Source organism: Erythranthe guttata, chromosome 13, assembly GCF_056151865.1.
Source record: "Erythranthe guttata isolate IM_541 chromosome 13, IM_541, whole genome shotgun sequence".
Classification (NCBI taxonomy): Eukaryota; Viridiplantae; Streptophyta; class Magnoliopsida; order Lamiales; family Phrymaceae; genus Erythranthe; species Erythranthe guttata.
Genome location: NC_142545.1, coordinates 17,499,053 through 17,523,460, shown reverse-complemented (window position 1 = coordinate 17,523,460; position 24,408 = coordinate 17,499,053). Strand labels below are relative to the sequence as shown.

Below are 24,408 nucleotides of genomic sequence, written 5' to 3'. Positions count from 1 at the left end.
ATTGATCATTATTTTTGAAATATATTAGATTTATTAATTTAGATTAGTTTGAATTTATATTAAAATCTAAAATTGAGTTCAATAACCGAAACCCACTAACCCAATCTATAAAGCCCACTAAAACCCTTAATTTCAGAATTAAAATACGCGTAATTTAAAAAGACCAAGTCCAACAGATCAACTCAACCCAAGCCCGCCTTCTATCTCTCTCTTTTATTTCTTTTTTTCATTCTCTCTCTTCTATTAGCAAAAATGCCCCCAAGGTCTGGATAATCAAAATTCTGCCTGGAATTGATCATTGCGTTGGGAGGCCAAATTACCGAAATTGGATAAATCAAATTGGCAGCTAGAAAATAACGTAAACATAAAAGAAGAAAAAATCGAATTAGGGTTCCTTCATTTCTCCCCCCTTTTTCTCTTCTCAATCTGTTCATTTGTAGGAAATTAGGGCGTAGCAGAAACAGAGTGAAATATGTCGGTCATGATAGTGACGAGCTTGGGAGACATAGTTGTGGATTTGTTCACAGACCGATGCCCTCTGACATGCAAAAATTTCCTCAAGCTGTGCAAGTAAGTTTTTCGTTATTCAAGTTTTTTTTCCGACGCAGCACTTTTTCCTTATTGCTGAGCTGAGCAACCTACTTTTTTGTTTCTTCCCTGTTATGTTTCTGTTTCTTATAGTTGCATTTTGCGTCCATGATTTTGGTTACAGTTGCATTTGCTTCATGGCTTTATGAAATTTATGTATTCAGATGGAGAAAATATACGTTTGAAGCTGATTTAGATGAATTTCCATCGTTGTATTTGTTAGACATACAATTTCTTCGAGGAAGGGAAAATAGTAAATGATCTTTAATCCTGTCTCTTTTCTTTGTAGGATCAAGTATTATAATGGATGCCTCTTTCACACAGTACAGAAAGATTTCACGGCACAGACAGGTGATCCTACTGGGACAGGATCTGGTGGTGATTCTGTGTACAAGTGAGTTGACAAATCTTTTTGTTTAAAATTATAGTTTAGTTTGCATATTGTAATGGATGTATGAAACTAAATTTCTCACAGTTGATTTCAAGCAACTTTAGCATGGCCATCTTTCAAATTATTTTGTTCTTCATGAGTGGTCCTAAAGCTTGACATTCAGTAATTGTATGACCGTTCCACGGCCTTTACTCTCAGGTTCTTATATGGCGAGCAGGCTCGCTTTTTTGGTGATGAAATTCACCTGGATGTTAAACATTCAAAGACTGGTACACTAGCCATGGCTAGTGCCGGAGAGAATCTGAATGCTTCTCAGGTATGGTTTACTTGGCATGTATTCTTGACGACACAAAACATTTTCTCGCAATTAAACGATGATCTCCTTGTTGCGGGGATGTTCTATTTTAATGCTTCTGATTTTTTTGGTTCTTTTACAGTTCTATATCACACTGCGTGAGGATCTTGATTACTTGGATGGCAAGCATACAGTGAGTTTTCTGATCTAAAACGTAACCTCCTTGCAGTTGGTCTTTAATGGTTTAATCTTTTATTGAAGGAATATTCATCCAGTACATTAAGAACCACACACCCCAAATCCACGCATACATGCACACACTCCAAGAGTAAAGAAAAAAGGAAGAAAATACCAAAGCTGAATATATAAACGACTTGGTTATTAACTTTTCACCATTTCTTTTGTGTAATTATCTTCCGTGTTCCTTAAGAACGAGAGATTCCAAGAGAACTATAGGCCTGTTCACCATTTTCTTAATGAACCACTATGCAACTCTCTTACCTAAAGGAGAAATGGCCAAAAATAAAATGAGGGTGTTCATTTCATTTATAAGATATTAATATTATATTACTCCTTTTAAGACTATGAATTGCACTTAAAGGACAAGATAAACAGGTAGTTAGGAAATCTGATGAGGCTTCTGTAGTTGTGTAGCATATAATTTTTTTTATTGATACTTTCCGTATTAGATATGTTTAAAGGGGTTCAACCTCTTTCACAACTTTTTTATGCTAATAAATACATAGTATTGAAGGAACTATCTCGGTTGAATTATAATATTGTTATTTGTTTAACTCGAAGGTGTTTGGGGAGGTTGCTGAAGGACTGGAAACACTTACTAGAATAAATGAAGCTTATGCCGATGAGAAGGACAAACCGTATAAAAATATTAGGTCAGTTTTCTCGGACCGTTTGCTGCTAGTTTCCTTTTTTCCATTTAAATGGTTTTGAGTTCTCTTCTCTCTTCTGACAATTTTCAACTTGCAGAATCAAACACACATATATATTAGATGATCCTTTTGATGATCCTCCACAACTAGCTGACTTGATCCCCGATGCTTCACCTGAAGGAAAACCAAAAGATGAAGTAATGAACTTCTCTATATGCTTGCTACTTTACATTTTTCATGTGCAACTTGTGGCTCATATGGGTGTTTTGTGCATTTAGGAGATGGATTTTTTGTGATAAAGATTAGATAATCATGTAGAATGTCGTGGATATTTTTGTCAAGGATTTGATTGGTGGTTGTTTTTGACATCATTTTAAGTATTTGTGGAACCAGTCTTTCACAGTTTGATGTGAATTTGGTTGTTGTTAGATGTTTTAGTTCTTCAGATTCTGGATGCATGTCTGGTATTTTTTTAATGCTTTTAACTTGCTACGTACAGTTGATGCACAAAAAGTACGAACCATTTCCATATGCTTAATATGGAAAATGTGTGAATGATTTGTTTGTGGACCAATTAGTGTGGTTGAGCCAAAACTCTATATTGTTCTCTTCACAATAATTCAATAACCGATGGAGGTCTTTTAGTTTCATATTTCTATAACTTGTACTCCACTTTACTGCAAATTTATAAAAAAATCTGGTATGCTCCATAATTGTTTTTCTCAGTGACATAAATCTATTATTGTAGTTATTTGCAATTTTGTCAGTATTTTTAGTTTTTACCCCTGCTGTGAGTTGTTTTTTAAATGCAGTATTAAGCTGGTGAAATTCAGTGAGATTGATATTGCTCGGTGGTATGGTAATTGGTCTATATTTAGGTTGATGACGATGTCAGACTGGAAGATGATTGGATCCCTATGGATGAGCAACTTAACCCACAAGAGATTGAAGAGGTCTTGCGTGAAAAGGATGCTCATTCTCGTGCAATAGTACTTGAGACTGTAAGAATTTTATCCATAATCATTACATTCAAATATGGGAGAGAACTGAAAAAAACATATTTGTAAGATAGTAGCAGGCCTGCTGTATTGAATGAACTCTTAAGGCTAATTTATGTAACAGATAGGGGACATTCCTGATGCTGAGGTGAAGCCTCCTGATAATGTGCTGTTTGTATGTAAATTGAATCCAGTAACTGAAGTAAGTGAGTCCATTCTCAATATGTTATTTTATTATTGTTTTGTCCAATACCAAGCCTGATGTTTTTTTATGATGACTTACCTTATTTTGTGATACTATGTTTTCTTTCATCTGTAGGATGAGGACCTGCATACAATTTTTTCTCGTTTTGGAGTTGTAACATCGTGAGTATCTCAATGCTTGGGCTGCTCTTATCTTTTTTCATTTACAAGTTTTGATTTCCCAACTATTTCTCATGGGCTGACTAAATTCTAAACATTCACAGTGCTGAAGTTATCCGAGATCAGAAAACTGGGGATAGTTTGTGCTATGCTTTTATAGGTGAGTTTGTTCTTCTTATGAAGTTACTTGTGAAACAAGTGTCCGTATCTCTGTCATTCTTTTTTTATGCAATGGTGTAATTCGGTTTCTTTAGAATTATATTATTCTCTGTTGTTGCACGAATGAAGATTGCATATGAAGAGAGTGTTGGGCTTGCTGCACTGTGTACCTTTGTCCTTGTAACAGTGATAGTCACAGCTTAAGATATCCATTGAATTCCTCTAGTAAATGAACTATTGAAATAGTTGCTTCTATCTAATGCCGAAAATTGCGTGAGATTATTTTCGAAGTGTATAAACTGATTGTTCTAATGCCAAGAGTAGATTTCTGTGTGAAATTTTTTTTGTGGAAAATAGTTAGGTTGCTATCTTTGTGTCCACTAATACTGCAGGGATCGTCCATTATTGCTTTAACAAAAGGTCTAGGTAAATATAAAAAAAACTTATGGTGAATTTCTCTACATTTGGTTTTTGATGGATTGGGAAATGGCATGGTTTGGTGTCAATTTTTTTTTATTTATGCGACTAGGTAGGAGCTCAGTAGCCTTTGAATGAAGTGATGGTTCAATGGCTTTTGATTGCTTATGGGCTTGTTATGTTACATTATATAATATTATGTATAAAGATCACCATTGATCATTATTATTGCTACTGATAGTTTCTCTTTTTCCGGGTTTGCAGAATTTGAGGACAATGACGCCTGTGAACAAGCATATTTCAAGGTACATTGAGTAATCCTAAACTTCTTTGTTTCGGAATTTCTCTGCCTAAAAGCATCAATTGAAATTGCCTCTCTTTGTATTGCTAGATGGTTACTCTCACTAGTCATATTCTTGTAGTCTGTTATGATCTTAACTGTAGTCGCTAGACTTATTATAGTGTCATTAATTTATGACGCTGTGGTGTTCCTGTAATAGTACCTTGCCATTAATTGTACTAGATGAAAATTTTGAGTGAAATTAATTATTCAATTTGATTTTATAGGTTTGATATCGTGAAGTAGTATTTTAAGTGAGTTATGCTAATTAGTTATTGACTGATAGTGTACCATGATCTTGAGAAGTAGCAAGGGGAAGGAGATATATTGCATCAAAACATTATGATTTTGTGGTCTTCATGGTCTGTATGTTACCATTGAATACATAACATGGAATCTTTTAACAATGCGTCTTGTGATATGTCTTAGCTTTATTTTCATTGGCTGATGAGGAATATAAACCCAATATTTGAGAAAGTTGCATCACTTCATGCTCTGTGTTTATTGATTTCTTTGCACAGCTTTTCTATAATTAAACTAATTTGTTGTAATATTAAAAAATCTGAGAACAGTAGCACTTAGTGTGTTATTTTTATTGGAAGTAGGCATATCATCTTAAAATCCCACCAGGGTTTTAGATTATTTGGAATTCATGAGCAATCGGAAAGACTGCTGATATTTTAACCGACTAATGTCCGTGTATCACTTTCTAATAGTCAGATGTAAAATCCGATTCCATTTTCGGTTCCAGTTTATTTCACTTTATTGTCATTTTGTCATATCATTTTCGTACCTTCAGAATAAAAAATGAACAAAATGTAGAGTGTATGGTTTGTTAGATCTCTTACATCTAGAGATGGGTTCAAAAACCTCTTTGAATATGATTAAGAGGGTGCAAAGTAAGGCATATATTTGCTATTGATTTTACTTTAGTAGATTGCATTGTAACTGCACTTCTGATTCTTTATTTATAGCTAAATGGTGTGTTGTTTAGAGCAACTAGTTTGAATATTTGCTTAAAGTTCCATAATATGACTCCTAAGTCCTATCAGGAATTTAGTATACGAGCAGCATTGGCTTGAATTTCATGGGCTTTATCTAAATTGCAGATGGACAATGCTCTGATTGACGATCGAAGGATTCATGTTGATTTTAGTCAAAGTGTCTCGAAGCTATGGTCCCAGTATAGACGCAAGGGTCAAAAGGGTGAAGGTAAGGTTTATTGTTATTATTATTATTTTTAGATACGAATACTGGCAAATTACAACTTACAAAAAAGCAGTAGTAAGTATGAAGGTGAATCCCTGATCATACAATGTAGTAACGCATAACCATGGTGGTTTGTGTTATTTTTGCCAAGTACAGAGGTGTGCAACGGAATGCTTGATTCAACAAATATCAACTGTATTATTTGTTTCCAGACTTTAAATTTATTCTCTATGTTAATTGCTCTATTTTTATTGCAGGAGGAGGTTGCTTCAAATGTGGATCTCTCGATCACATTGCTAAGGACTGCAGTGGAGATTCAATCTCCCAACCAAATTCAAAATACACACTGAGAGATGTCAATACTCAGCGTGGTGGAGATGGCAGCACAAGGTAGTAAAGTAACATGTCAATTAGAAATTAAAATACTTTTTTATCTCCTCCGAAAATTTCTCACATAAAATCTCCTTTTAGGTACGAAATGGTTTTTGAGGGAGATGATGACAGAGCAGCACATCATAGCAAGAGGAGAAGAGACCAACAACCTGAACAAAATGATGAAAGACGAGATAGTAAAACCCGTGATCCTTACAGCTCTAAAGATCGAGATAGGAGGAGCGAAGACACACGTGATAGGCATAGACGGCATGAAAGAAGTAAGGAGCGTGAAAGAAGCCCACACAGGGGAGGAACAAGAGATTACTCAGAAAAAAACGGATCAAGTGATAGGAGAAAGGTGGATGATGTCACTGTCGGGAATAGCAGAGATGAAAGAGACCACAAAAGAAGACATGTGGATGAAGTCAGTCACAAACATAGGAGGGACGATGAAAAGGAGTATGAGAAGCGCCATGAAAAACGACGTATAGATGACTTGGGCCATGGAGAAGGGAAAAAAGTAGACGAGAGTAGAAAGAAAAGTGGCTATGAACATGTTCGAGGGAGTCACAGGGATAGAAAAGATGATGGTGTTGATAAGTATGAAGATAAACGAAGGGGCGAAGAGAGGTATTCTGATCATAAGAGAAGCTCCAAGGGTAATGAAATTCGTGATCGTCCTAGAAGGCACTGACTGAGTTCTGAAATTGCTTGGGTAACTTAAGATTTGAAAAAAGGAAAAAAAACAGAGCATTATAATCAATATTTGTCTCTGAAAAATTCGTAATATTAGTGTGACTTGGGGGTATTAAGGGAAAAAGTTGGTGAGTGGGGGAAACGAGGCATGTGTAGAGAGTGGGAAGTCGATCGGTACTGCATATTTTGGACTCCTTTTTGTCATTATTAAAAAACGTGCTGGTCGTGCATAATCATATTAGCAATATTGCTACCGTGGTATACTAGAGGCTATGTGATCTTTTGGTTCAGAGTAAGGATTTCGGGAGAAGGAATTTTGGTGACTGTTTGTTTGTATACTCAGATAGAAGTACGCAATTTTCGTTTTGTTTTTGTTATGCAGAAAGGAGGTTGATGGATTAAGAGAAGAAAGGAAAAGAGTTGAGATTATTACAATTTCTTCGAACTAAACACGTAAATCCTCTTTAATTAACGACGAACATGAGTTATAGTTGCAGAATCTGGACTAGATAATTCTGATGTTGGTGTTTTCTTATTCTGCTGTATTTAATTTCCCTACATCTAGTTTTCTTCTATTGCAATAAATGCCGATAGTACATTGAGACTGGTAGTGCAACAATCAATCATTTGAAAACAGATATAGTTAGATATTCTGGGAATAGATACAGATGACCAAATAAAATGCATTGCATTGCATTACTAATCCAAACAATAATCACAACCGACAATTAAATATCAATTTTCCATATACAGTGTATTACTTATCTTTGCATCAGGATATCTATCATATACCAATAATACTGCCACACCGCTGCATTGTTTTTTGGCAATCATTCAAGATATATAAATAATATTTCATAGTGCCTTTTATACATTCCAACCGTCACATATTTTATCCTTATTGATATTCCTGAGAATAAAAATGAAAAGAAAAAGTAGTCATGTGGTAGGGTTAATTTAAGCTCCAGGACAAAATTCACACGTGCACAGTTTATTTTAGTAGATGCAAATCTGTGAGTCAAGTCTCCATACAAAATTATATTGACCATAACCCATAACCCTAGTTCTTGTACGTACCCCACATATACATATATCGAAAGAAGATGGCATGTTTATTTCGGTTGCAAGTGGGTCTCAAATATTACCTCCAATCGGGTCAGATACAACGACCCTCCAACCACATTCAAATTTATAATCCTTATCCCACTTCGATCGACCGATCGATCTGCATATATGTATATATGTATATATATATCTCGAGTCACAAACTTTTTCTTCATAGTACGTACACAACAAGCACTAAATCAACATGAAGAAGATCAACTCCATACTTAGAAAGTGCAAGACTTTGTCTAGGCAATTGAGTCGGAGCTCCTCTTACAGTAGCCTGAGATCCAAGTCCACGAGGTATCCGGATCCGGATACGGATCGTTATTATTTGCAGGGGGAGAAGGAGGCGTGCGAGACAATCTTCGTGGGGAGTTCGAGGAGGAGGTACGTGATCAGCTCCAAGTATTTGAACCATCCTCTACTGAGTGCACTCATTGAGAAATCCGGCGACGAAACGGGTCAGGGTCCGGGTCGGAATCCGGATCCTCTGTCGGTGAAATGTGAGGTGGTGCTATTTGATCATCTCTTGTGGATGCTTGAAAATGCCGATCCCGATTCTCGTGATTCTTTGGAAGAGCTGGTCGAACTCTATGTCTACTAAACAAAAAAAAGAAAGAAAAAAAATCAACATTGGAGTATTAATTTTTTTTTATTTTTTGTTTTTGTGTTTTTATTGTTGATAATATTGAGAAATTAGAGAAACAAACACGTATAAATTACATGGGATTTTATAACCTCATGAATGTGTTCTTTTTTTTTTTTTAATTAGAAAATTAAATTTGGGTTTTGATTAACCCATTAGTTGTTTGTTGAGTAGTGACCGTATATCTAAGTTCTTGAAATATGGTTTCAATTAAAAAAAATAAAGGAAAAAAAAGAAAAATCCGACCCATCTTTCGACCCGATTCTAGATTTTTAGTGCCGGATCCTGCATTTTGTTAGTTGTCTCCAATTAAATTGATGTTGGATTGCTTGGATCTAATTGGTCTTTGTGGGCCCATAATAGAATTATCTTAAGTCCATTTTATGTATTTGGCCCACTGCCGACGGCATTTCTCAGGCCCACCCAACTTATGGTTGGGCCTGGGCCTGAAAATTGGAACAAAATTTCTAATTTCCGTTCATTTCCATCGGCTTAATTCCACTTTGCACCCTCGAAATGCACCATTTTAGCATTTTGCACCCTCAAAAATAATTTATAACACTTTGCACCCTCAGAACACATTTAATCGTTCAAAATGCACCCCGCTCTATTTAGCGGTCATATTTTCCGGCGTTGACTAATTTTCTGATTGTCAACAAGGGTACAATAACACTTTGCACCCCAAAGAAAAAGTCGATAAAGAGACAAAAGTACCCCGTTGACAATCAGAAAATTAGTCAAACGTCGGAAAATATGACCGGAAAATACAGCGGGGTGCATTTTGAACGATTAAATGTGTTTTGAGGGTGCAAATTGCCATAAATTATTTTCGGGGATGCAAAGTGCCAAAATGGTGCATTTCAAGGGTGCAAAGTGGAATCAAGCCATTTCCATCCGGATTTCTCCGATTTTTGAACAATATTTTTCATCTCAAATTCTGAAAATTTGATTCCATTTCTTTTTCGATTTTTTTTATCGGAATTAGAATATATATGAGATTCCAATTTCCGATTGGATTTCAATTTCAAAAATAATTCCGAAATTACACTTCTAATATCAATTTTACTATACATTTATGTTTCAAGTGACTAAGAAATTGAAATTTCCGATTTCCGCCAATTCCAGTATAAAAATTCTGATTTTGGAACGAGTTTTTTCATTCCAATATTTAAAATTTCGATTTCCAACTTTTTTTGGAAAGGATTTTTTACTTCTGAAAAAAAATTGGAAAGTGCTTATTCCGACTCGATCCGTCCAATTTCCACCTATAAAATCGAAGGGCACGCTTTTCAAGTGTCTGCACTTGGTCTTAGCCTTAGGCATTAAGTTATTAAATTGCTGCATGAATGTCATTGAATTCAATACTGAAAATGAATCATCAACACAAATACTGAAATTTAAATTTCAATTAACATCCTAAAAATTTGTTACCTCATTTAAAAAATTGTATTATGCTTCAAATCTAGTAAGTTTATGTTGTTGATGATTAATGATACGTCTCATTTGGACAAAATAATACTGTACGAAATATCATGCTGTAATCAAAGTTCAATATCACTTGTCAAGTTTACCTTCCTCAACAAAAAAAAAAGGAAAAAAAAAAAATAGAAAACAAGAAGTCACTGCAGGGAATTGTAGGAAAAGAACCGGAGGCAACTTCGCCCTCCTCCCCTGCGTCTCCTCTCGCACACTGAAGGCACACTGGGAAAAAAGTAATAATAATTAAAAAAAAAAGACTTTTTTGCTTTCATCAATAGTGTGTGCTACTGTGGGATGCTAATTTGAGCCAGGCCTTGTGGCTATTATGGTCCGGGTGTTGCCGATTCGCCATTTTCAGAGACGGAGCTTTTTTTTTTTTTGCTTTCTGATTGTGAGGTAATAAGCTCGCAACACAGGTTTATTTTTTTTTTCCCTTGCCTTCTGTTTCTGTTTTTGAAGAAAGCAAAGCAAATCATTATTCCCTGCTAATTTATTGTTTCTTCAATTAACATCCTTCTTCTGTAGAACTGTAGTTACTAGTTTGAAAATTTTAAGAACGATCGTTATTCTAAAATGTTTTTGATCAGTTTGAATTTTTTTCCTTTTTTTTTTTTTGAAATATGCAAATTCAGGTAGAGTAGATTCATCTAGGTTATTGGGCCTTGTGTGGGAAATCCTTGTTTGTATTTTCCGTTATATTAAATTGTTTACTATTTTGCATTGTTGTTAGTAACTATTCCAAACAAAAAAAAACATTATTGAATTTCAATCTCTGTTTCAAGTTCAGAAAATCGCTGGGTCCGATTGTGGCACTGCTGATATTATGCGTTTCCGTGGTCTGTGTTCGTAACGTCTGGATTAATAGAGGGTGCAAGGTTTTCGTATACGGATTATGTTATATTGAAATGCTTATGGTCTTAGGGTATTGTGAAATTATACAACGAAACTTTTCGTGGTTTGTCTACGGAAGTATGCTAAAATTTTCATATATTCCTCTCGGTTTTACCCTCTTTCTCTTTGCTTCTTTTATCTGATGTCGTTTGTAGAGCTCAATAGATTTAACCATTCACTTTTGCTTTAACATATCAGGAAAATCTTTCACATAAAGAGTAGTCTTTCGTAACAAGCCCTTGATTTCACAATAAGCAGCAAATCAATCCTTGACGCATTTCGGCCAAAAAAAAGAAAGAATGGATCAAGCAAGGTCACATTCTAGAGCACCAGGCTCAGGCTCAACACCATCAGAGGAATCATCTCTAGATCTCGAAAAATACAGCTTCAATAATTCCTACCGCCCTTCGTTCAGCCCACCGCCACTTCAACCGCACGCATCGGCTGGTCAACACTGCGAGAGCAGCGCTGCCTATTTCTCATGGCCGTGCCGTATAAAAGACGATGCAGAAGAGAGGGCGAATTATTTCGCAAACCTTCAAAAGGGCGTCCTTCCGGAAACCCTCGGTCAGCTGCCCGAAGGACAGCGCGCTAATTCACTGCTTGAGCTCATGACAATTAGGGCATTCCACAGTAAGATCCTGCGGTGCTACAGCCTCGGCACAGCGATCGGTTTTCGTATCAGGCGCGGTGTTCTGACTGACGTACCTGCAATTCTGGTTTTCGTTTCGAGGAAAGTGCACAAGCAGTGGCTTAGTCCTATCCAGTGCCTGCCTACTGCTTTGGAGGTAATATAACACGAAGCTTTCTTGATTTATTGCGTATTAATTTTTTTTTGGAATTTTTTTAGGGACCAGGGGGTGTATGGTGTGATGTGGATGTGGTGGAATTTTCTTACTTTGGTGCACCTGAGCCTGCACCGAAGGAACAGTTGTATGCTGAGATTGTTGATGACCTGCGTGGGGGTGATCCTTGTATTGGTTCTGGTTCTCAGGTACTTCTAAAAACGAATGCTTTTTTATTATCTTTATAAATATGAATTCTTTTGTTACCTTACACGCAATGTAGGCTGAGTTTCGTTGTAAGTGATGACGGTTCAAATGCGTGCTGGATTACGTTCAACACTTATGTTCTCCGTAATTGAGCCGTCTCGATTTATTCCAAATTGGTCTCTACTGTAGTGGGCCCTATTTCCCAAGACAATTTTTTTTAACTATGTTAGATACATCTTTCAGCATTTGCGTTAATATAGCATCACCATGTCAGGTTGCGAACCAGGAAACATATGGAACCTTAGGCGCCATTGTAAGAAGCCAAACAGGCAATCGTCAAATCGGTTTCCTCACAAATCGACACGTGGCAGTTGACTTAGATTACCCAAATCAGAAAATGTTTCATCCTCTACCACCAACACTTGGACCTGGTGTTTATCTCGGTGCAGTTGAACGAGCAACTTCATTCATCAGAGACGATCTCTGGTTCGGCATTTTCGCTGGCATTAATCCAGGTCAGTTCTTATAGTGTTGTCTATGGTGGAAATCAGACGGACCATATTGGAATTATTACTTTCGAGAAAAAAATCCAAAATTCTTCAGAAGCAAAAAACTAAATCCAATTCCGTTCCAAAAAAACCGAAAATTTGAATGAAATCGGAATCGGTGGAATTCGGAAACTTCCAATGTTTAATCACCTAAATATATAATACATAATAATAATATTGTTATTTAAAGTGTAATATAAAAAAAAAATGGATTTTTTGGAAAAAAAAAAATGGATCAGAAATCGAAATCTCATATATATTCCAATTCTGATTAAAAAAAACGGAAATTGGAATTTCGGAGTTTGGAATGAAAAACATTGTTCCGAAATCGAAATCAGTGGAAATCGGAAATTCAGTTCCAATTCCCACCCCTAGTCCGTTGTCCTTTACTTATCATCCCCTCGTCCATTTAGGCCCCGATTTGAAATATAGGGATTAATAAGATTGATTAATTCACCTAATGCAGAAACATTCGTAAGAGCGGATGGTGCATTTATTCCATTCGCAGACGATTTCGACATGACAGCTGTAACCACATCTGTAAAAAGGATAGGTGAAATTGGAGATGTGAAAACTATAGACTTACAGTCTCCGATCGACAGTCTAGTTGGGAAGCAAGTGATGAAGGTGGGGAGGAGTTCGGGATTCACTACAGGAACCGTTTTGGCATATGCTCTCGAGTACAACGACGAAAAGGGAATATGCTTTCTGACCGATTTTCTTGTTGTTGGAGAAAACCAGCAGACTTTCGATCTCGAAGGTGACAGTGGTAGCCTCATTGTATTGAAGGGTGAAAACGGGGAGAAGCCCCGCCCGGTTGGGATAATATGGGGCGGAACCGCCAATAGGGGCCGCCTTAAGCTGAAAGTGGGCCAGCCGCCGGAGAATTGGACCAGCGGTGTTGATCTTGGCCGCCTACTCAATTTCCTCGAACTTGATATCATTACTTCGGATGAAGCACTCGGAGGTTAGTAATTTTTATTTTTTTTTGGTGACCTTTAGTATATTATTTGCCTAACTTCGAGTCCTTCGGAAATTTATTGAGGACCGAAAAAAAAAAGATTATCTTTAATTATGGTGGCATTGTTAAATAGTTGCAGTGCAAGAACAACTAGCTGCTTCAATGACAATGGTGGGATCCACTGCTGGTGACTCATCGCCTCCACCCGATGTAATAATGCTCCCAAAGGACAAATCCGAGCCGTTGGGTCTTCACATCCAGCACATCCCTTTAACGGAAGATGGTCCGTGTGGGCCCGACATTAACTCATCCCCCGCAGAAGGCCCGTTCGATTTGGAAGACGTGCCCAATGCAGGCCCCAGTTTCGAGCACCAGTTCATACCCAGCTTTAACGGGGAGCCCATTGTGCGGGATGAAGACGCAGATCGGTTGGAATCCGAGAATCTTTCTGTACTGAGGAACGACTGTGGTGAAGACCTTAGCTTTTCACTGCAATTGGGGGAGAACGAGCCGAAAAGAAGAAAATCGGAACCGAACTGAACTTTTAACTTTGTTTAATTTCTTGTATGATAATTAATTGAGCCAAAAATGTTGCTTTATTTTATCGTTGTTGCTCGGATGGTTCGATTTATGAGAGATTTTGCTTGTGTAATTTTGCTTGGAATGATAAACTTATGTACCTTTGTGCTGCATTTTAATTTGAATGCAAAGTGGTGTTAAATGTTTTTGGGAATACATATTCAAATTCTATCATAGGATCATTATTACCAAATCCTAATTAATAATCATACTAGTGAGTTTTAACTTTTAATTAGATTCTTACGGTTGATCTACACACAACAATGTGAGTGTGTGTTTATGTGTATATTAATGATAAAAATTTACCTGATGTATTCCACCCAATGTAGCGTAGTGTATACACCGGTTCATTTGTTTTTTAAATGTTCTAAATAAAGAATTAAAATAAATAAAATAACCAAAAAAAAAATGAAAGCCCGAAATATAAGAGAGCGGTCCAAGGCCCATTTATACAGTTGCGTCAGAGCCCATAACTAATTGCCCCGTCCGGCTGAACGGATTCATCATCCGCTCATCACAAAATTCGCTCTCAGCCTAGGGTTTATCGAGGGATTTGAAATCCACCGCTCAACGCGCTACTCCGATGGCGAAACCCGCCCGCGGCCGTCCGGCGTCTCGGTCGGGCTCAGATTCTGGCTCCTCCTCACGCTCTCGCTCGCGTTCTTACTCTGGTTCGAGTTCTCGGTCGCGTTCCCGCTCAAGATCCTACTCGTCGTCTTCCTCTCGTTCTCGTAGTGGCAGCTCCCGCAGTCGTAGTCCTGCTCCTCCACGGAAAAGGTGAATTTGTTTTTATTCTGTTCTGCTGAGTTCGTAATCGTTTCATGTTATTTTGAATAATGTGTTCAAATGCTTGACTTAATTCTTGTTAATCTGTTGCTTTTTCAATAGTATTTGATGTTCAGATTCCATAATTATTTAGAAAAGCTTCATTATGCGTTTTCTTAGGGATGATAGCATTTTTAATATTTTTTTGTGGGTAATAATAATTAATTAATTATCGGTAGGGGTGTGCACGGGTCGGTACGGGTCGGTTTTTGCGATAATCCAAACACGTACCGATAATATCGGTTTTTCATATTTTAAAACCGTGTATGTCGGTTTTTTTCGGTTCGGTACTAATCGGTTTTTCGGTTTTCGGTGAACGGTATCGGTATCAATTCGGTTTATTTTTGGTTTCGGTTTCGTTATCGGTTCGAATCGGTTCGGTATAAAACCGATGCTTGATTAACGGTGAATTTGGACTTCTATTACATTTCTTTGAGAAAATTAGCAAGTAACAATCCAAAACTATTTAATAAAACAAATTTACAACCATTAAAGAAAAAAAAAAAAAAAATCCCTGCTGCCATAAAAAAATAGAATGAGATTACTACTAATAAACTTGATCTCATTAATGTCATCTTCAAAAAAATATATTAAGTATGTGAATATGGCCACATTGATTACCAAAAAAACTTACCGATTTTTACTATATATCAAACGATGTCGTTTTGTATTCCCAAATCGGTTCGGGTCGGTAAATCGGTTCGGCAAAAAAAAAATTCTCCATACACATACCGATTTTTTCGGTTTTTTAAAAAATATTTACCGTGTATGCGGTTTGAAGTCGGGACGGTGTATATCGGCTCGGTTTTTTCGGTTTTCGGTTCGGTTTTTCGGTTTTTCGGTTTTTATGCTCACCCCTAATTATCGGCATGAAAATTGTCAAATTCTGCCGCCCCCGCCCCCAAAAAAAGGGAAATGAAAAATTGCAACCTAGATGCTTAAGGCAGTTGGTGCTCTGACCCATAAGTGTGTTTCCAAATTGTAATGATACTGGCGGAATGTGACAACTATTTGGAATACACACACACACACACACACACACACACACACACACACACACACACACACACATCCCCATCAGTTTGGTGTTTGGTTGAAATGAAATGGTTAACTTACCTGTGCTCTTCTTGTTTTCGTTCTCTGGATTGCCTGTGTATAGTTCTGCTGAAGGAATTAAACGAGGTCGCTCACCGCCATCTGGCCCACCTCAGACCAAGAAAACTTCTCCACCTCCAAGGTGAGATTAGTTCTTTGAAAGGGAATAAAGTATGTATATCAAGATGGTTTTGCATTATTCTACTAGTGTGTGCGTGCTGAAGGATTTCACTTGCTATAATTATATATCCTAAAAGTTTTTACTTGCATTGCAAAATATGAGAAATGTTAAAATGCAATATTACTCGGCCAAGTTGTTATTTATGTGTTGTCATATTGGGCATCGTTTATCTTCTGTTTTATCCTACTAGTTTGTGTTAGATTTTTCCCTAGTTAATTCTCTCTTCACTTCCGCTAGCATTGTGGATCATTCATGTCTGTCTTACTATGTTTGTCTATGACCAATGTCCCCAGGAGAGCTTCTCCTATTCCAGAATCCCTTGTGCTCCATGTTGACCAGCTCAGCAGGAATGTGAACGAGAACCATTTGAAAGAAATATTTGGTATGCTTACAGCTACGCATGGAAACATTTCATTACTTATCTTGTTTGTAAGGCTGTGTTTTATTCCTCTGTATTGCTCCTTTCTCCAGGTAGTTTTGGTGAAGTGGTGAATGTACGGCTGGCAATTGATCATGTTGTAAGTTATATTCCCCCATTTTCTTCTCAGAACCAGCAATGCATTCTTTAATTGTGATATCTTTTTTTTACAGGTTAATCTCCCCAAAGGATTTGCATATGTTGAGTTCAAGAGCAGGGCTGATGCTGAAAAGGCCCAGTTACATATGGATGGTGTATGGTTTTGTTATCTTTGACTACACGATTGGTCTTCTCCTTTATATGGAATTTAATTTTCCTCTACCATGTTTTTGCAGGCTCAAATTGATGGTAAAGTTGTTCGGGCCAAGTTTACATTACCTGAGAGAAAAAAGGCTGCTTCTCCTCCTAAGGCTGTTGCCACAACGTCTAGGAGAGATGCCCCTAAATCCGACGATGCTGCTGTGGACGGAGATAAAGATGGACCGAAGCTGCCAAAAGAAGGTAAGATCACTTTCCCCAAAGTGCTAATTGGACGCTTTGCTTTTGCTGTACATTATTATTTAAGCAAAACTTTTATCAGGGTCTCCTCGGCGAAAACCACTCTCTCCTCGAAGGAGATCTCCTGTAGGACGAAGAGGGTCGCCCCGAAGGGAGACAGGTTCTCCACTTCCACCACCACCACCACCTCCACCTCGTCGACGTGGAGACTCACCTATTCGCCGCAGAGCTGATTCACCTTATAGAAGAGGTGACTCTCCGCCTCCTAGGAGAAGGCCTGCATCCCCTCCCAGAGGAGGTCGTTCACCCTCGCCTCCAAGGCGCTTCCGTTCACCTCCAAGGTTGAGCCTTTTTTTTTTATATATATATAATTACCCTTTATTTCAATTTTCTACCTCCTACTTTTCCTGGGTCAGCTTTTGATAGATGTAATTTTGAGCAGGGGGTCTCCTAGAAGAATACGTGGTAGCCCTGTTCGTCGACGTTCCCCACTTCCACCTAGGCGGCGGTATGTTAAGTTGTTTATTACTTTTGAATATTGTATAAAATATCCCAGGCTTCCTTATTCTTAAATCATAAGAAATTCCATGTATTGTGAAATGAAGTCGTTAGCTTGGGATCGTTTAACCAAGTTATGCAATTGTAAATATTTGCACGTGCTGTCAGATTCTGAATTATCTAAGGATGTACCATTATGCAAATGTGTGCAAAGTGAAGCGATATGTAGGACTTGTGGTTACATCGTGTAGGTTTACACTCAATAGTTCCAGCAGATATACCAAGTGATCTTGATAACTCTATGACTATTGGCTTCCTTGGTTTTCGTATTGCCATTTATACTTCCTACACATTTTAACAGACTGCATACATTGCCAGCCTGTTTTTTTTCATTCATTTGCTGTCTGCAAATTCTACTTTTGAAGCAAAATAGCTGTTGTGGCTTGACCAGTATTATCATTAATTCTGCATCTTCATAATCATTAATCTTATTTTTGTAGTTCTCCTAGACGTGTTCGAAGTCCTCCAAGAAGGTCTCCAATCGGCCGCCGACGCAGTCGCTCTCCTATTAGGAGGCCAGCCCGCTCACCATCAAGATCTCCCTCTCCAAGAAGGTGAAATGCAAATAAGTTATCAATTTTTGGTCTAATTATTTGTGCATTACGACAACTCCAATGGGTTTTATTCTTTCTCTTCTGTTGATTATTATGTCTCGACATGTGATATTTCTTCTACCACGTGTACAGAAATAGCATTCTTCCTTTTATCTTTGGTTACTGATTGCCATCCTTAAGCAAGAAACAGTGCAGACTCTAGTAAAAAAAGGATACCATTTTTTTAAATTATCATATTGCCGGATGCACTAAATTGCATTTCATTCATTTCCTTTTCGATATTGTTAATATGTCTAACTATGTGGTGTTTCCTCTTCAATGTTTACAGAGGTCGTGGACCACCTCCTAGACGGGGTAAAATGTCGTCTCCTTCTTCATCCCCCAGTCCTCGCAGGGTAAGCATTCCTTGTTTATCTTTATCAGCAGCAGATTCTTTTAGGTTGGTGGCTAACTCAGATGCATCTTCTGAATTCTTTTGCAGGGACCACGGAGAGTATCTCGGAGCCGTAGTCCTAGAAGGTAGTTTTCTTGAATACCTTTTTCGATTCTTTCATGATTTTTCTTCATCGAGGATGAGAATCACCTTTGACGATATAAGAGATATTGACCCTTTTTCTCTTTCAAAGCTTTATATGTTAATTTTACATGAGTTTGTGTTTCTAGGCCTATCAGAGGAAGAAGTCCTAGCAGCAGCAGTACCAGCGGTTCTCCTCCTCCTCGTAAAGCATAAGTTGAATTTAGCAACGAAGCAGACTGGTTCTTGGGTGGTGCTGTGAAAAGAGGCTGCATAAAGTGTCTGTTTGGAAAAGATATTTGTACTATCTAGATAGTGCTTTTTTACTCTTATGGTCGATGCATTTGTATGGAAATGTTTGTGTGACTAAAACTTTGATACTAACTATTCTGTAAGAAAAATCTTGTTCTTTTTTTGTTAAGCTACGCTGCTAATTAGGTCGTGTTTGAGGTCTGTGTGTTTGAGGTCTGTCGAGGAATGATGTGGCTACATGCTGTATCTGGTTTCTGCTACTTGTTTGAGAATCAAATTGTTATATTACTAGACATGACCATTGCCAGGGTCCACCGGAATTCGACCTTTCACCTGGCCGATCAGTTCATAGTCAGGCTGTTAACTTGTTCATTTAGAAATTCTTGTTGACCCAAAACTAGGATGTGTCTAAAAAAATTATTTATCTATTTTTTCAAAAAGAAAAAAAGAAAAGGGAAGGTAATGTTTACGGAATAGAGAACTTAACCACGCAAGAAAAAAAAAGCGGAACTAAGCTGTGAAACTAACTTTAATAGGCATAAAATGTGGTTGGAATAACACACTGATATCACAAATATCTATTATTCTCAATCAAGAAACTACAATACAACAAATATGCGCAGCATTTTGCTCCAAAACCGACACGAGTTGCCACTTGAATTTCAAAAGCACGTCTATCACAACAGAGGTAAATACATCAACCGCGAAATGATTTTTGATCCTCAAAAGGTAAGTCGATAAGCGTTGCATTAGCGTAGAACTCTTCCAAGTTGTAGTAAGCTCTTTGTGGAGGAAGAAAGATATGCACAACTACATCACCTGGAATCAAGAAGTACATATCAGTTAAACTAGTTCATATAAGACGGGTCGATACATTGTTGCTAAACATTCAGAAGTGAACTAATTTAGTTCGTTTAAATCATCTCGATGTAGTTCGGACAAACTTACCAAAGTCCAACAGTGTCCACGAGTTGGGCTTATAATCCCCAGTTGCTGTTCTTCCATATTGCGTTTCAGCTAAGTCTCTTATTCTTGACCTAAAATTAAAAATATATATATATACACAAAAAAAAAAAAACGGAGTTACCGACTTGACAGGATCTAGATGCCAAACTATAACTGACTTGCTCACTTGCTCAATTTGTAACAGCATTTGAAAAAAAAAGAAGAAAAAACGGACTTACCCAATGGCATCAACTTGAGGGCGAGAAAAAGCAGTAACAATGATGAAAAAACGAGTCCAATAAACAAGAGGCTTTACGAAGAGAAGCCGTATATCTGATGCTTTGACATCACTTGCAACCTTAGCCAATGCCACAGCAACTGCATCAAATTTGTTAAACCTCAAGCCTTATATTTATTTTCAGATGAATTGAGAGTACTAAGAATCATATACTAAATGTAGTGCAGTAATACTTACAGGACAAGCATTCAGCATCATCGTCAACCTCTGTGAGAGCAGACTTTTGATCGTTTCTTGTAAACACCACTTTCCCGTACTTTTTGAACAAGTCGTCGTACATATCATCTGTATCTTCACTCACATTCTGCAACGAACTTTTTATATTAAACACATTGACAACTCATCAAAACTTCAAAAGATAAACGACTAAGTTTACGGAGTTACATAATAATCTACAAGGTAAATCACTTAACTATTACAAGTTCTATTACAGGTTTACAATCATAACACATACTTAATCTATAAAACAAACAAAACTGTAGACAATACTAAACAATGCTCCATTTTCAACAAGTCGCGAAGCGATTATGTATATTATGATTTGTGGGCATAAAATCATATTCAACATAAGGAAATTAAGTGAACTATCTTACACAATTTAAAACAAATATAAAAAAATTTGTCGGAAAATACTGAAAAAATTATTACCGAGCCGACAGCTGTCCGAGAAAACAAGGGCTTCTGAGAAACAGGCAAATGTAAGGACTTGTACGCGGCGGAATTGGAGGAAGAAAGATTTCTGGGTATTGGAAAGAGCTCATAATCTCGCCGGAAGTTGTCGCCGCAAATCGAAGTTCTGCTGCAAGATAGGGTGCGGTGGTGAAGGGGGCCGGAGGAGATAATCATTTCTGAATAATAAGCTTCCACTAATTTAGAACATCAACAAAAATATATTTGCTTTTGTATATTGTTAACAGACTTGAGAGGGAAGGGAAATTAATTCCTTCTCTTTCTTTCGCCGTTTTTGCTGAAGGGATTGAAAGTGCGTGTCACTCCTCCAGTTTAATTGGTAAAAATAGAAAAATCTGATCCGATAACTTCGAATATGGGTCGGGTCTCCATAGTATTGGATATCCAACCGGGTTAACTACTTCTTTGGTATTGGGTCAGGCTCTCTTTATAAGGCCCCACGTATAAAGCCCAGCCCGCTAAACGTTTTTCCCTTCAATTTTTTAAGTAAATAACGGTCACCCCTGAAGTTAGGTGAAATTACGAAAAATACATCTTATGCTTTCAAATTCAACATAATCTTCTACATTTTGTGGAAGATTTTCTAGTTTATACTCGTTTTGTGCAAAAATTGCAATTTTTGATGCACTACAATCTGATATTTTTATAAGCCAAAAAACACATCTTATGAGCATCTTGTTTCAAAATGTGGAGCTCGAATGAGATAAAACTGTTACAGATTTGAGAATATTCCACATTATCTATAAAATTTAACCATGCAACGGTGGACGTGTGATAAGATTTATAGTTCATGGTGATTGTAATTACCTAAACATGAGGTATTTTCTCTTAATTTGACATTTATCTCAGGGTGACTGTAATTTACCCATTGTTTTAACTCATATTTAGGAATTAGGATACAAAATCAAACTATGAAATTCGGATCGAGTTTGATCTCGATTAAACAATGATAAACTATGTATTGAAAATTTAATTATTAGACTTCGGTTCCTATTCGCCTTTATTAAATTTCGTTAGAAATCGACTCGATTGCTTTTCGAACCAAGGTCATTTCGATGCCAATTATTAAATCAAATCAATTACTTCACCATAAATTAATCTAAAAAACCACCATAAATTAGTTATTTGGAGGCCCATATTAAACAGGTTTACGGCCCGTTCATAAAAAAAGCCCAATACTATGAAGTTAAAATAAACCCTAGGCATTTCCGTGTATCCAACCAGGGAATATATAATCAAAATCTCTCACTCAAAACCCTAATCCCACCAGCAGCTGAACTTCGCATCGCCACACTCACACACACAGAGAGACGAGAAGCGAAAATGGTGAAATTCCTGAAGCCAAACAAGGCTGTGATCCTCCTCCAGGGTCGATTCGCCGGTCACAAGGCCACAATCGTGAAGAATTTTGACGACGGCACTCGCGACCGCGCGTACGGGCACTGCCTCGTCGCCGGAATCGCCAAGTACCCGAGCAAAGTGATCCGCAAGGACTCCGCGAAGAAGCAGGCGAAGAAATCTCGGGTCAAGGCATTCATCAAGCTCGTGAACTACAACCACATCATGCCCACGCGCTACACGCTCGACGTGGATCTCAAGGACGTCGTCTCCGCCGACGCGCTCGTGTCGCGTGACAAGAAGGTCACCGCCTGCAAGGAGGTCAAGGGCAAGTTTGAGGAGAGGTTCAAAACTGGCAAGAACCGTTGGTTCTTCTCCAAGCTCAGGTTCTGAAGTGGAAACATTTTCATTTCGTATCTTCTGTTTTGTGTTTCGATTTGCTTTATGTTTTTTTTTTTTTTTAGGAATTTTGACTGATGAACTTGTTTCTATTTTGCGGATTATATTGTTAAGATTATGGTTTAAGATTTGAATGAAATGTCTACTACTCTGGTATTTCATGGATATCTCCTTTCTAATTATTCTACACTTTTGGTTTTATCGTATTTTCATTTCTTCATAATCTTTCATTAGCTATTGGGAATTGCATTTTCAATTTCTCAGCAAATTGATTTATAGATTGGCAATTTGAAATGTGTGTAGTTAATCTGTTACTCTACTAACATCTATAGGATCATTGTAGACGATATAAAAATCTTCACATTCGATTTTTAGTATCTGCGTGGACTTTGTTTAAGTTAGTGTCCTGTTTCGGTTTAAAATGCCGTATTAATCGATGCTCTATTCTCCTTAAACAGTGATTTTAATTTGCTATCCTTAGTTGAAAAGCTCTGTTGGTTTTAGTGTGTTCGATTTTCGCTTGTATATTAATCAATCTGCTGTTTGATCGTTTGCCTCTTTGTCGAAGATGGTATATAATAGTTGGGTTTATAGTTCTGGAAAATGATACGTTTTTAGAACCAAGTGCACGAGTGTATTATGAGTTTATTCAACTAAGAGATTCAACAACTTGTGGTCGTAACTATTTTGTTTCGTGCCGAGCTTGACATTTAATTGTTTGCTTGTGATTTCTTCTTTTATTTTCGATAGGCGTGGCTCAAAATTTGTTACATTGAACTTGCTTTTCTGCATTCTTTTTATATTTTGATGAATATATAATGTGCAAAATGATTTAAAGAGAGTGCTGTACAGATGGAATATAAATACTTGGTAGTATATGAAAATATGAATCCATTAAAAATAAAATCAAGCTCTAGTATACAATAGATGAATGAATAATACAACCAATCTGAAATAATATGCAATCCTAGAATGTTTGTTTGTTACATATATATATATATGTGTTCCATCAGAAACACATGTCCAGGCAGCAGCAGCAGCACATTCCAGCAAGACTGCAGAAAGAATAGTAGTTATAATTAGTTTAGCAACTCCCATTTTAAAATTAAACATACGAATCAAGAATTGGTTGAAATTTCTCACCATCCTCTAAAAAACCCGTCTCCTCGACTAGTTGTCTCAACCGGTGCCTGCCCGTTTTGGTTACCATCTTTCGCAGGGTAACCAATTGGTGGTGGTGCCGTTACGTATTGACCGCCATTATAGGTATCTGGATACGAAGTTGGAGGTGCTGGATATGCAGCTGTTTCAAATTAAATTATCAAAATTCATGGTGAAAATTTCGTAGCAGCAGATTTTGCATGAAATAAAGAAATAAAATGCATGTTGCTTCACAAACCTGCAACTTGGTGGTGTTGATCGTATTGGTTCATAGCTTCTTTAAGATGATGATGATGATGATGATGTGTATGTATATCAGTATATGTTTGTGTATATATATGTATGATATTTATATTGTGTATTTAAATAGTTTGAGAAATGTAGAAGATGATAATGGTGGCGGATGTATTTATAAGGTTTGTTTGCTTATGGCTGTGAGTGTATGGGTGATGTCGGTAATTAGACGGCGAAAGAAAAATTCTGATTTTGAACGTGTTGACTGAAAAGCGTGTTCTTCTAGAATTAGTGGGAAACTTCCTATTGTCGTGTTTTTCTTATTTGTTGTGAATGCATATTTGACGTTTCTAGCTATTATATCGGTGGGTCCCACAACAGTAATATGGGCTGAGTATGTGGCCCGGTTCATAAGCCCATTTGATAGTGGGAGCCCGTTAAGTGTTTCGCGGCCCATCTAATTGTCCAATTAAGTGAATTAACTTAAGAGCAACTCTAATGGGAGTATCAAATGGATTATCAAA

At 37.2% G+C, this 24,408-nt stretch overlaps 7 protein-coding genes across 9 annotated transcripts; 5 read left to right on the top strand and 2 right to left on the bottom strand.

Annotated features, from left to right (window-relative positions):
- The first annotated feature begins 135 nt into the window (after positions 1 to 135).
- CYP59 (cyclophilin 59) lies at positions 136 to 7,256 on the top strand. Its single transcript, XM_012993584.2, has 14 exons — positions 136 to 570; positions 878 to 982; positions 1,178 to 1,295; positions 1,417 to 1,467; positions 2,076 to 2,167; positions 2,262 to 2,361; positions 3,043 to 3,165; positions 3,287 to 3,364; positions 3,482 to 3,528; positions 3,630 to 3,685; positions 4,366 to 4,406; positions 5,551 to 5,653; positions 5,908 to 6,040; positions 6,122 to 7,256. Exons 1-14 carry the CDS (start codon positions 473 to 475, stop codon positions 6,717 to 6,719), a joined length of 1,743 nt encoding a protein of 580 aa, XP_012849038.2. The 5' UTR covers positions 136 to 472; the 3' UTR covers positions 6,720 to 7,256.
- A 695-nt stretch (positions 7,257 to 7,951) lies between these two features.
- Positions 7,952 to 8,565, top strand: LOC105968892 (SAUR-like auxin-responsive protein family). Its single transcript, XM_012993585.2, has one exon. It carries the CDS (start codon positions 8,031 to 8,033, stop codon positions 8,430 to 8,432), a length of 402 nt encoding a protein of 133 aa, XP_012849039.2. The 5' UTR covers positions 7,952 to 8,030; the 3' UTR covers positions 8,433 to 8,565.
- A 1,281-nt stretch (positions 8,566 to 9,846) lies between these two features.
- LOC105968655 (hypothetical protein) lies at positions 9,847 to 14,080 on the top strand. Of its 3 annotated transcripts, XM_088812188.1 has the most exons (7): positions 9,847 to 10,349; positions 10,741 to 10,828; positions 11,043 to 11,632; positions 11,695 to 11,838; positions 12,111 to 12,351; positions 12,851 to 13,351; positions 13,479 to 14,080. In XM_088812188.1, exons 3-7 carry the CDS (start codon positions 11,144 to 11,146, stop codon positions 13,883 to 13,885), a joined length of 1,782 nt encoding a protein of 593 aa, XP_088668314.1. In that variant the 5' UTR covers positions 9,847 to 10,349; positions 10,741 to 10,828; positions 11,043 to 11,143; the 3' UTR covers positions 13,886 to 14,080. The 3 variants fall into 3 exon arrangements, with proteins under 3 accessions (XP_088668314.1, XP_012848744.2, XP_088668315.1); XM_012993290.2 differs by lacking the exon at positions 10,741 to 10,828 and having other exon boundaries at positions 9,855 to 10,349; XM_088812189.1 differs by lacking the exon at positions 10,741 to 10,828 and having other exon boundaries at positions 10,227 to 10,369.
- Positions 14,081 to 14,246: 166 nt separating this feature from the next.
- Positions 14,247 to 19,112, top strand: LOC105968656 (uncharacterized). Its single transcript, XM_012993292.2, has 12 exons — positions 14,247 to 14,701; positions 15,909 to 15,986; positions 16,319 to 16,407; positions 16,497 to 16,543; positions 16,617 to 16,697; positions 16,779 to 16,944; positions 17,024 to 17,282; positions 17,384 to 17,449; positions 17,940 to 18,053; positions 18,382 to 18,448; positions 18,535 to 18,572; positions 18,717 to 19,112. Exons 1-12 carry the CDS (start codon positions 14,508 to 14,510, stop codon positions 18,781 to 18,783), a joined length of 1,266 nt encoding a protein of 421 aa, XP_012848746.1. The 5' UTR covers positions 14,247 to 14,507; the 3' UTR covers positions 18,784 to 19,112.
- Positions 19,113 to 19,330: 218 nt separating this feature from the next.
- LOC105968657 (Lojap-related protein) lies at positions 19,331 to 21,069 on the bottom strand. The gene is made up of 5 exons (XM_012993293.2): positions 20,711 to 21,069; positions 20,240 to 20,366; positions 20,004 to 20,142; positions 19,768 to 19,856; positions 19,331 to 19,638 (listed from the first exon to the last, which is right to left on the bottom strand). Exons 1-5 carry the CDS (start codon positions 20,906 to 20,908, stop codon positions 19,517 to 19,519), a joined length of 675 nt encoding a protein of 224 aa, XP_012848747.1. The 5' UTR covers positions 20,909 to 21,069; the 3' UTR covers positions 19,331 to 19,516.
- Positions 21,070 to 21,901: 832 nt separating this feature from the next.
- On the top strand, positions 21,902 to 22,654 carry LOC105969023 (large ribosomal subunit protein eL27y). Its single transcript, XM_012993746.2, has one exon. It carries the CDS (start codon positions 22,076 to 22,078, stop codon positions 22,481 to 22,483), a length of 408 nt encoding a protein of 135 aa, XP_012849200.1. The 5' UTR covers positions 21,902 to 22,075; the 3' UTR covers positions 22,484 to 22,654.
- A 709-nt stretch (positions 22,655 to 23,363) lies between these two features.
- LOC105968536 (protein CYSTEINE-RICH TRANSMEMBRANE MODULE 4) lies at positions 23,364 to 24,034 on the bottom strand. Its single transcript, XM_012993168.2, has 3 exons — positions 23,889 to 24,034; positions 23,633 to 23,792; positions 23,364 to 23,544 (listed from the first exon to the last, which is right to left on the bottom strand). Exons 1-3 carry the CDS (start codon positions 23,920 to 23,922, stop codon positions 23,499 to 23,501), a joined length of 240 nt encoding a protein of 79 aa, XP_012848622.1. The 5' UTR covers positions 23,923 to 24,034; the 3' UTR covers positions 23,364 to 23,498.
- Positions 24,035 to 24,408: the final 374 nt, after the last annotated feature.